Source organism: Nilaparvata lugens, chromosome 4 (assembly GCF_014356525.2).
Source record: "Nilaparvata lugens isolate BPH chromosome 4, ASM1435652v1, whole genome shotgun sequence".
Classification (NCBI taxonomy): Eukaryota; Metazoa; Arthropoda; class Insecta; order Hemiptera; family Delphacidae; genus Nilaparvata; species Nilaparvata lugens.
This window is the reverse complement of record NC_052507.1, coordinates 45,803,053-45,815,806: the sequence shown is the minus strand read 5'-3', so window position 1 is coordinate 45,815,806 and position 12,754 is coordinate 45,803,053. Positions and strand designations below refer to the sequence as shown.

At 36.4% G+C, this 12,754-nt stretch overlaps 1 protein-coding gene across 1 annotated transcript in view; it reads left to right on the top strand.

Annotated features, from left to right (window-relative positions):
* The first annotated feature begins 897 nt into the window (after positions 1-897).
* The window catches only part of LOC111052220 (synaptotagmin-16), a 30,603-nt gene continuing 18,746 nt past the window's right edge, over positions 898-12,754 (top strand). The window contains exons 1-5 of the mRNA XM_039427538.1: positions 898-1,123; positions 1,976-2,157; positions 2,738-2,932; positions 4,343-4,534; positions 6,870-6,978. Coding sequence (XP_039283472.1) covers positions 2,023-2,157; positions 2,738-2,932; positions 4,343-4,534; positions 6,870-6,978 — 631 coding nt within the window. The 5' untranslated portion in view covers positions 898-1,123; positions 1,976-2,022. The remainder of the gene's footprint in view (positions 1,124-1,975; positions 2,158-2,737; positions 2,933-4,342; positions 4,535-6,869; positions 6,979-12,754) is intronic.

The following is a 12,754-nucleotide window of genomic DNA, read 5'->3' as shown; positions in this document are numbered from 1 at the left end:
ATACATCTTCTTCTCTTCACGTGCGGTATTGATCTGAAATCCTCTATTTTAAAATGAATGAATGGTTTATTTTTGTAAGCATATAATTGTTAACATCAGTAAAAATTCCTTTTGAGAGAATTGCATGATAGTGTTTACAAATTTACTTAGTGAGTAGCGCTTGGTAATGGGAATGAGGAAGTATTATTTTGTCGTCCATATTCTCGTAGCTGATTTCGTAGGGTAGTCCTACCGTACCGAATATAATCACAAATGCTTTTACGTTTTTCGTTTATTTTTATCGTTTGTGAAGCTGTGTGACAATTTTTCAAGGCTCTTCTAACCATTCCACATTTATTTTGGTCAAAATGAAAGTTTATAACACTCTTCACTGATTCTGTTACTGTGATTGTTTAATCAACAAGTTTTAAGAGAAAAAGTGTTATTATACCAAAATTCTCACCATTGACAGGGTTTCTAATAATCATAATTACATATGGTAATTCTATTTATAAGTTAGACAACATTTCTACCAATGTACCTATATATATAAAGTGCCTACCAATCTTCACTTGAGATCGGAGTGCGTAGATTGCAGAATATTTTTTTTTCTTTTCCTCATTAACAAATCGATTAATTTACTGTACTTCTTTCATAAGTGAGGGCAACATATCAATCTTCTCTCTTATTGATTGATGGCTCTGAGCGATGTGATATCGTGTGACCTGGCCTCTTACATGACCTAACGACTACTTTTCAGGTAGCCGGGACCGACGACTTAACGTGTCCATCCGAAACTCTTTGGGACTTAAATTTTACTATTGTGAACGAATTTGTACTTGTTGGAAGCTTTCAGTTAATATTCTGCATTTGGTAGTTGTCTGTTTGCATTGGTGATTGGTGCTGCTTGCAGATAGAGCCTACTGCTATGAGGAGCAAGAGACGAGCTCGGATAGCGAAGAGGACGTGCTTAGAAGATTGCAGCGCTCGGCCAGCCAGCAATCACAGCAGAGCGCAGGCGCACCTCAGTTATTGGCTCATGCCAATGCAAGAGTTGGAGTCCAGTTCTTTGACGGCCATCACCAGCATGTAGAGGCTGGGCCTTCATTTTCGCACAAAAACTTCTCACCTCTTTTACAAACTGGTACGTCCAATAAATATATATAAATGAATTACATTTTTTATATTATGGTATGATGAAATAATAAACTTGATAGAATGAGAGAATCATTCAGTTTGTTCGAGATTCTCGACTGTCATACAAATTAATTGTAGGCTATACAATATTACCTTACAAAATATAAGCTGATATCATAACCACTAATTTCATTCAGTTAAGTCGTTACAGTTTTCTCTTAGAATCTGCATTCTAGTAGCTTGAATCCCAATAGGTGCATACGAACAGTTAATGGAATAATAATAGTACAAAACATCAGTTGGAAAACGGTGGTCTCACGATTATTTTGAAGTATCATAGTGATGCCTTTTACAAAATTTTATGAATAATTTCTTCACTGAGAAAAAATAGCATTGGCTACATTATCAAAAGAAGTGGAGGAAGCAAATTGCCGAAGATACCATGAGAAGTAGCAACTTATCAAAGATTATTCCACTTATAAACATTTAGTCCCTTTTCAAACTTAAGGTATATTTCAAGAATATATTATCATACTCTGGTTAAGAATGGCATCTTGGAATTATTATATTGAATATAAATATTTGAAATGGTGCAGAAAATCAGAACGTGGCAAAATTCATTGTACAGGAGAATGCAACAGTTGCAGGGCTGCTATGCTATCACCCCCCAGGATGAGCAGCAGTGCCAGCAGGATTGCAGTAGGCCTACGACTGTTATTAGTCAGCTGTGACCGATGATTAAGGTGTCTAACTGAAATTAGTCACTTGGTTTCTGCTAGGTGGTTAATGAACGATATGCCTGATTTATTATTTGTTAGATGTTTCAGATGATAATAATTAATTAGTACAATTTTTGCAGATGTGATCAGCGCAGGTGGTAGGCCATTGAAAGAAGGCGCTGACCTGATGTCGTTGGCGGAGAAGGGGAAGGTAGGGGTAGGAGTAGGTGTTGGGGTTGGGGTGGGGATGAGCAGCAGTGCCAGCAGCAGTTGCAGCACAACCAGCGCCGAAGACGAAGCAGCGGCCGGACGCGGCAGTCAAGTAAGTCGCATCCCAACAATACACTTCCTTCTTATTCATTCATAACAATTTTTCATTCAGCCTTTAATACAATAAATGTAGCACTAGTCAAGTCATTTATAATAATAATTATAAAGAAAAGAATTGGTTTATACATGTACAGGATAAAGCTAAATCAATTCCTTTCAGCTGCAAATTTTGCCTTATAGATCTCGGGCCACTGATGGTCTTCACCACCGGTCTCGGAATGGCCACTCCCGACATTATAAAAAATAAAACATTCACAAAATGAATGCTCAAAACACCACCTTCCCCTACAAGATCCTTAATCCTGGAAAATGCCATTAAGTAGGTTTACACTGCCCGGACTGAGATAGCCTATAATTGATTTTCAAGACAAAGATCTCTTCAGGTACGCGATATCTCAAACAAGATGAATAATGGGCCTCGAATAGAAAATTCAAAACTATCTCAAACCATCAAAATCTTGATTTGCAGACGAAAAGATTAAGATTCAACCGGCTCTTGTGCGACCGAGCCTTATTTTTTTCAATTATTCAAGAAGTTTTAGTGTTGAGTGTGAAATTTTTATTGTGCTCAGATCCGTCACCGCGAAATAACAGCGGTAGGAGTGCCACCAGTGGCGGCAGTGGCCGATGTGGGTGGCAGTGGCGGGGTGCGTCGCCCCTTTGTAGCCTCCGCTTACTCACCGCAGCCGCAGCCGCAGTCCAGCATCGAGGACGACAATGATGAGGAGGCAACGCCTCTTGTGCCACCCTCCACCACCAACAACGATGTAATCATTCATTTCATCACTCATTTTATTAAAGCATTATCAATTACTCAAACAATATACGGTGGTACTTGTATGTAATTATTTTCATTTTATTTGTGTATTCCTCATAAATTACAAAAAAAATAATAGACTGGACAATATAAACTGTATATATTGTATAGTAAATAGTACTAGTACTACTATTTATAATAGTAGCTTTGTTGTCACAACATTATCAAGCTATTATAGTAGAATGGAAGCTCAAACATCAAACAGCAGAACTACTCTGCTTTATTTATTCACCCTTCTTGATATGAAGCTTGAATGCCACGAGAGCCAATCAGAGAAGCGGAAGACGTCTTCTCGACCTCAACTGAGACACCAAGATTGTGGGAGTATATGGCAGCGTTCTTCTTCTTTCCTGGTGTTCCAGCTAGTATCCTGAATGTATTAGGATATAATGTAAAACCTAAGATTTAGCCTTAGGTTTACATTGCACATTTACATTATTAGTCGCTCACTGTCCGTGCCTGGTGTCATACTGTGATACAAACCTAGCCCATTACTGATCTAAGCATAATTAATATAATATTGGAAAACGGAAAAAAGAGAAAAATTTACTATATAGTGCATCCAATTCAATGACCTCAGCCAGTTTGTCATAAAGGTTTAGATATTATACGCCTACGTCTATTTTAGTGATATATTGTTTAATATAGGCCATTGAATATACTTTTTCACACCAAGATTTCCTCCAAAGGCTAGCTTAATAAAGCCTTTTCTATTAGAATAACTAATCCACATAAAATAATATATTGAATGTTACAAAGCAAGCTCTAGCAAGCTGATGTCACTGGATATAATCATACAGTGTCCCACGAAAGGTAGAACGGACGAGGACCATCGATTTTGGAAAAGGTCGATAACTAGAAAACTATGAGTCAAATTCTACGGATATGGTTGGAAAGAGGAGGAAATTTCCAATAAGATACATATGACTTCTTCCTCTGACGTTCATTAACTTTTTATGATCTTACAATCTGTTTGAAATTAGACTTTGAGTTCGACGAATATGCTTTTTTCAACTTTGAGCGCTCATAAAAAGTTCAAAAATTTCAAACAAAGGAACACATTTGAAGCTTCTTATTAGAAATTTCTTTCTACCCTCAACCATATCCTTAGAATTATAATTTGACTGATAGTTTCTATGGTGTTTTACAAGAATATTGAAGAATCTATATATATCTCAAAGGTATAAGGTATAAGGTATAAATATAAGAATATTTCACTGGACATTATTGGTTGAGAATTTCTATGTTCTTCGGCTGCTACACCTTTCGTGGGACACTGTAATATAATTTAGTGAGAGCGCTGCGTCAGGAGTGTTATTGTGACAATGAATGGAATGTAGGCTATTGTATTGTTTGGCAGTGCATAGTGGTGGTGGGCCAGGAGCCGATGTTCGACGTGGCCGATCTGGGCGTGGGGCCGGAGTCTGCGGCCCGCTGCGGTGCCATCGAGGTGGCCTTTGCCTATGACGCACCCATGCGCAAGATGACCTTGCACCTGCTGCAGGCGCGCCACATTCCCACCAAGGACCGCGGCGGCTCCACGCACACCCAAGTGAGTCACCAATTCACACTATTTATTCTCACAGTACATCATAATTACTATAGCATTGATATAACTACATAAATACAATGGTTATTCTAGATTGAACGGTAACCACTAAACCAGGGCTCTCCAACCTACGGCTCGCGGGCCACATCCGGCCCGCGAATGGATTTTGTCCGGCCCGCTGAGAGTTATTGCAACAGATTTTTTAAAATATGTATTTATACACATTTTTGACAACAACTGTGAGTTCAGTACTCTTCTCTTACTAGCCACTACATTTCTTAATTAGTGTAAAATTAGTTGTAAACAAGCAGCGATCAACCATTGTGATATATTAGCAAATGCTGGTCTGCACGGACTGTACATGTCCCTGTTTGAACGCTACAAAGAAGGTAACCTACTTCCATTTTACAGTTCTCTCCCAGAAAAAGACTTAACAAATATATAAACAATGCTCGAGCTATGTTCTCTCTTTTTGGATCTATACCTACAAGTGTGAGCAGACATTTTCAAAAATGAAGTTTGTTAAATATCCAAATACTTCCTTGTCAGATGAACATTTGAAATCAATTGAAATGATCGGAACCACAAAGTTTGATCCTAAATGGGCGGACAATTCAAGTGGAAAACAAATTCTCACTAAAAATGAGTATTCTCTTTTAGCATGGTAACTTTTTATAAATTTATGCATTGTCAAGTTTTCTTATGAGCTTTTTACACTCAATAAATTGGACTTTTTATTAAAATGAAATAAATTGGTTTGTTTCTTCCTACTTAAACATTACTTGAAACCCTCATATTATATAATAATTGTACACCCCCCAAATCCCCCGTCGTGTGTGTCCCCACAAGTCAAATTCCACGTACATCCTTGTTATTGGCCCTCTAAGCCTCCCAAGAATTAACAATGTGGCCCTTGGATAAAAAAGGTTGGAGACTCCTGCACTATACCATGCATGGTACACATGACGTCATACAATGTTGCATCATCACAGCTGTGATCACAGCAAAACTTCGAGGAACATTTTTTATTTTTATTATATTAGCAGAAACAATACAATGATCAGAAAAGAAAAAAACAGACTATTGCCCAAAACTTCTTCTTTTTTTTTGAGTTCCTTTAGGTTTTTGTATATATTTCCGATTTTAGTTGTTCATTTTTCATTTTATGCTCTATTTGAGGTTTAATTATTTTTCTAATTTTTAACTATCCGGTGCTTTATTCATTGTTATTGGTTGTTTATTTTATGTTAGAAGCCTCTGGCTGATGTACATGCATGATGAACAACAGTATGTGCATGGTAAACATGCATGTACACACATTCATGTTTAGCATGCATGTCCTACCGTTAGTGGCCGGTCTTAGACATACTGAGACTGACTAAAACTAGATTCTACCAATCACAGATATAGAATCTTTCCAACCTTAAAATAGATGAACATTTGTAAATTAAGAGCTTATTTCATGAATCTAAAGAATTTTATTTGAAGATTTAGTTATTCTGTTATTTGGGACAGATGATATTCTCTTGTTTTTCAAATTATGTGATTGTGTATGGCACAGGCTTTTCTCTATCAAAATTTTTTGACTGCATTTTTGAATTACTGATTCTATATTTTTGATGGCTGTAGGCATTTCATTATAATAAAGTCTCATTCCAGAGTGAAATGGAGTTTGTTCCACATATCTATGTTTTGGAATGTTTGACGTTTCTATTTCGGGTATTATGTTGAGTATTGTCTGTACAAAATTGGAATTCATTGATGTTTACTCAAACAAAAACCACTAACTGATAAATGGAGATTGAATGAAGTACCTACAACAAATGAAATTGTGTATTTCGAAGTGAAAATTAAAGCCAAATATTTCTAAAAAAACCGGTTACCGGTAGACCTATTCATTGCTTATTTTTCAATTCAATTATTCTATACTCTTGCTTTTGAGAACTGAAAATTAATAATGACAATTACTAATTTTCTAATACTAATTATTACTAATTTTCATAGAATGGAAAAAAATAGCGGGTTTTAAAAAATTACTTGAGATTGTTTTTAAAATGTAAGGATACTATTTTGAAAATATCTTTGAAGTCTCTTAGATAAAATCGTTTTTCAACTAGCTTCAGGTCTATCTATAGAATAAATACAAGATCCTCGAATCATATGAGATCCATTTCACTGACTTGTCTATTTCTAGTAGGTAGGCCTACCGTATATCATTATTTAGGCCTGTATTTTTGTTTAAAATCTCAACTCAATCATAATTAATCCATAGTCATTCACGAATGTTCGCTATCATTTATGGTAAAATACAAATGAGGATTAGTCTATCCATTTTCAGGTGAGATTACTACTTTTACCAAGTAAGAAGCAGAAGCACAAGAGTAAAATAAGACATGGTGAAAATCCACAGTTCATGGAAAGCTTCTTATTTCATCGAGTAAATCCTGGTAAGAATAGTTCTAGCCATGATTATTATTTCAATTATTAACGTATTATGTAATTATTCCTGCCTTCAATACCAGTCGTGTTATATTTTGCAACTTAGTTCGTAAAAGCTGTGTTCACACCACAGTTAACAACAAAATGTTGTCTGGAAATAGTTGTTCAAAGAAACGTTCTGAATTTTTTTGTAGAGAACAAGTTGCTGTTCTCAATTAATGTAGAGCAACCATTATTGTCAATATTTTGTATTTTGTCCAGAGAGCGTAGCCAGCGTGGAGTTGCATAGGGACAACATTTTATTGGCAACATTCTCAGTGTTCTCCACACTGAGTGGGGAACAAAATTTTGATCGTTGAAAACAATGATATCCACAAGCTAATGACATTTTGATGTACTTTTCAATATATCGACAACAAATTGCCGCAATTTATTGAAAACCTATTTGCTGACAACTCTGGTGCAGATGCAGCTAACTTTTTTAGTATTTTCAAAGATTGGTCTGGCCAGAGCATTCGAATCGTAGCGCCAAAATCCCTGACTGCAGTTCTGCCAATAGCAGGCTTGTTTGCGCTAGCGCAGATCGTCCAGCTGTTTTGCCTGGTCATCCTGGTTTTCAGTTTTTGTTTCACCAGTCATTCTTGTTTCGTCCATTCGCTTGTCTTGTCTCGTCCCCGTTGTCTTGTTGCAAGACCGAATTTGTATTTTGTCATGTAATTTCGATTGGAAATTTCTTGTAAATAATTGTTTGAGTGTCGTGTGTGTGAATTATGAATATAACAGCGTAAATAGTGTTAAATTGAATTAATTTGAATTGGATTTGAATTTATAAAGAATCCAGTTTGAGCTTTGTTCAAAATACAATACAGAGCCTGCAAGTTGAACACGAAAAAACAGCCTGGAAGCGAAAACCTGTCTTTTTCCCAGATTTCTTCCTCCCTGAATCTGACCAAAACACCTAATAAAGGCTTCGAAGGGCAAGTAGACAATATTGGATTAAATCTGGTGAGTTTTTGCTCTTTTTTTTATTGTTCTTTAATGCAGAGTTTAGCAGTACAGATAACCTGGCTCAAATTGAAGATTAAATTTTACCCCTTGTGATTATATAAATAGTAAATTACAGTCCTCTAGTAGCTCTAGCCTGAGCTTTGTTCAGAACATTTTTGATCCTCCGAACCGTGATGAATTTAAATTTGTAATTTATTGATTAATTCACACACATTGGATTTAAGCAGTTTTGTATTTGTCCAATGTTGGCATGTTGAGAATTGTCTGATCTATGCTCAACTTAAGTTTGTTGTAGCCTTGTTCTAGAGCAAGGTTTCTTGTCAATTGGTATTTGTCTGAAATTAATTTATTTCAGTTAAAATTGTAATTTTCCTGAAACTAGGCTCATTGTGCTCATTTTCGGGAATTTGTTTGTTGGAATTTGTATTGTCCATTTTGTTATACATGTTAGTGAAGGTTAATCACAGCATGAATTTGATTGTTCAATTCAACAAGTTATCGTTTGTTTGTGAGTTGTTGGAAGAACATTATCTAATCATATAGTTTTGTCTTCTGCAGTAACTTATCTTGTGAATTGATAATCAAAGTTTAACTTTGATAACTTACTAGTCGTGATTCTTCCTTCCATTTAGTTTTGAACTCATTCTTGTTTTATTGTCTGTTGTTTTGTATTGTCGGGGCTGAATTGTTTTGTGTATGAGTTCAAGATGGAGGAAAAATTACAGAAACAAATCAGGGTTCATCGCGCTAAACTGGAACAATTGTATGCCAGATTGCAAAGAATTTATGAACTGTCTAAAAATGTCTCTGATCCAAAAGTTGCTGAGCAATTTTTAGTGTTGTATCCACGGGTGTCTCAGACCATTTCGGATTATGAAAAGACAGAATTAGTGGTTAATGAGTTGGAACTTGAGTTGAATAAAGACTATGTTGTAGCATTCAACGACTCACATCTAGATCTGTTTCAGTATATTGAAGTAGCGGCTAACACTCTCAAACAGAGAGAGGCGACTGATGCTATTGCTCAATCTTCAGCAGCTTCAGCAGCTAGTGCACAGCCGGTCGTGTCCGAGTCGGTACTGCCTAAAATCGACCTTCCGAAATTTGATGGGAACCAGACTCAATGGTCGGTGTTTTATGAACTATTTAAGGCATTGGTACATGACAACAAGAGTTTGAACGATCAGCAGAAGGTCCAATATCTTGTAAGTAGACTTACTGGACGAGCATCAAATATTTGTCGTCATTTGCCACCATTGGCTAACAATTATCAAATAATTTGGCAGGCATTATTGACCCGCTATAACGATCCACGGGCGCAAGTCGATGCCTATTTCAAACAAATTTTTGAATTTCGTCCAATAAAATCAGAATCAAAGGCAGGTTGTATTGCGATTTTGGATGGGTTTTGCAGTTCAATCAATGCAGTGAAGAGATTGCGACTCACTGATTTGTCAGACTCGATATTCCTTTATCATGGCTTGAGATTGCTGGATCCAAGTTCTTGTAGAAATTTTGAATCGGCCGTCCGTGACAAGGCTATGCCAACTTATACCGATTATGTCAAGTTCATTGAAAAGCGAATAAAGACTCTTCCTTCTGATGAGAAACAAACTGAATCGTTTAATATGAGGCACAAAAAGGATAATAAATCAAAGGTGTTTGTGGTTCAATCTAATGATTCATCTAACGATGCATCTAGTAAAAGGCCCAATTGTCTGAAGTGCTCAAAACCGGGTCATCGGTTAGTAGATTGTGCAAGTTTCTTGAAAATGACTCCTTGGGATTGTTATTGTTTGATTAAAGGAAAGTTTTGTTGTTTTCGTTGTCTTGATGTGGATCATTTGAGTAGAGATTGTCGTAGTAAAACTCAGTGTGCTCAATGTCGAGAATCTCATCATTCTTTATTGCACTTTTCCAGATCAAGTTCCAATGAAGGTGTTGCGTCCTCGTCGAACTCCAAGGCAGGTGGCACATCACCCATTAGTTGTTGTTCTACATCCAACGATGTAAAAAATTCAACCGTTGTGTTGTCGACCGTCACTGCACATGTTCGAGATTGTAATGATCAGCTTTGTGATGTTCGTTTCTTGATTGACACCGGGAGTCAGTGTCATTTTGTTACAGCCAAATTGTGTCGGCGTTTGAGACTACCATTCCAGCCCATGAAAATCGTTGTTCGTGGATTCGGTGGTGGTACTAGTGAAGTTCGAGGTCGTACTTGTGTGTCGATTCAGTCGAAGTTGGATCCTACCGTCAAGTTTTCGATGGATGCCACAGTGGTAGATAAAATCATCAACAAGTTGCCTTCTTGTGAAATCGACAGATCCAAACTTCATCATCTTGAAAATCGACAAATTCTACCTTCCTAGTAGAATAGATGGCATCATTGGTGCGGAGTTAGTTCCTCACTTGCTACGTGGGAGTCCTAGTATAGGTGAATCGCACGAATTGATGACTGTTAATAGTGTCTTTGGTCACATTCTGATGGGGAGAGCACCGATTCTCACTTCAACAACGAATGTGTCGAATTGTTTTACAGCCATCTGTAGTCCATTCGTTAGTAGTCCATCGTTGGATAGTTTTGTGGAACGTTTTTGGGAGTTGGAATCGTGCCCTGCACCAAGTTGTCAACTAAAACCGGAAGAGTTGGAGTGTGAGGTCAATTTTCGGAAGTCTGTACATCGTGTGAATTCTGGTCGTTTTGTTGTTGCCTTGTCATTTGCGGAGCCGCCCAGCAGCTTGGGAGATTCGTATGCTGTCGCCGAACGCAGACTGCTGACTTTGATTGATTGATTGATTGATTGATTGATTGAGTACTTTATTTATGTAGATTACAATATATACTGGCTTATACACTTGTATACAATAGCTTACAATACAGCAAAGTTATAGATGAATTTACATAATATAGACTAAGAAAATAACTATTGAACTGTATATTATATGAAAAAGCAATTTGTAATATAATAACTTTAGATAATAATCATATTGTTATGCATCTACTTAAATTGGCGGAGCTTTGGACATATGAATGTCCATTCTTTGGGAAGAATATTAAAAATATCCTCCCCACTAACTCTCTACCAAAACGTTAATTTCGTTATTTAAACTAAGGATTTATTTATTAATGGAAATATTGTAAAAGTTTTAATCAATATGAATATTGAAGAGAAAAAAACAGAAAATTGATAAAGTAAAATAATTATATAGGTAGATAAGATCAAATAATTGATTAATAAAATGAAGTAGGCTGAAAGTAGATCAGGGTTATCAAATTTCAGTAATATACAGCAGTATGCAGTGGATAATTGAAATAACATGAGTTTATATAATATATATATAAATATACAATTTGTTCTATAACATGGTTTAAAGGTTTATATTGGTGGAATGGGTGAGGGATGGTTGTCATGTGATCGTTCTAGGGCCGGACAGTTTCAGTCATTTGTTCCAAAATATGTTTTTTTTAAAGTCAGGTTGAAGCTCGCTCGGCTCTCGATAGACCTGATAGAAACAGGAAGTGTATTCCATGCACGACAGGCACTGACTAAGAAGGATTTTGTGAAAATAGTAGTTCGATGATTGGGTATCCTCAAAGTACTTTCTCCGGTTCTAGTATGTGAAGCATCTATCCTCCTACCTTCAGAGACAAATTTGAAATCATCTTTAAAATAGTTCGGATTACCGTATTTCAAGATATCTCTAACAAGCTTGACTATTCGAAAAAGCCTCTGATCGGGAAGCTTCAATGTTGAACTAGCAATGTGGGCTGGGGTGATATGATCATGGCGTTGGAGAGAGTAGACGAAACGTAGACAATAATTTTGGCAACGCTGTAGTTTATCATTCAGAGTGACTTGCATATATTTTAAGAACAGAATTACAATACTTTGAATGTGGGAAGAAGAGAGATTGAACCAATAATAATTTAATGTTTCTAGGGAGGATATCGTGCATTTTCTTCAATGCATGCATAGCTGAGAATACCTTTTTACAAGTTTTGTTCACTTGTTCTGACCAGTCAAGAGTATTATTCATAATAATGCCTAAATTTTTAACTGAGCTACAGTAAGGAATGTCATTACCGTCTACACTAACTTTGTGAATCGATTCAAGGTCAATATTGTTTATAAGATGAGAATATCCAATTATAATGGGTTGTGTTTTGATGGGATTAAGCTTAAGGCAATTTTTCTTTGTCCATTCCACTATCGAATTGATATCCTGATTCATTATTCCAACTGTTTCATTAATTTTTGTTATGGGACAGCTTAAATAGATTTGAAGGTCGTCTGCATAAGTATGGAAACTGGAGAATTTGATAATGGAAGAAAGGTCATTAGCATACAAAGTGAAGAGGAGAGGGCCTAAAATTGAACCTTGTGGTACTCCATGCATAACGTTATTCCAAGTTGACTTTTTGTCACCGACAGATACACATTGTTTCCTACCTAATAGATAGGATTTAAACCAAACTAATGAGTTGTGACTGAAACCAAGAATAGCCAACTTATTCAGAAGGACTGTATGATCAACAGTATCGAATGCTTTAGAAAAATCAAATAGGGTAAGGATGGTGCATTTTCTTTGGTCCATAGCTAACCTTATATCATCAGTGACACGAAGCAGAGCTGTCTCAGTTGAATGGAATTTTCTAAAGCCTGATTGAAAGTTATGAAGCTTACTATTGTTGTCTAGAAATTTTACAACTTGAGCAAGAATGAGTCTTTCTAGCACTTTGGACAATGCAGGTAAAATACTGATTGGTCTAAA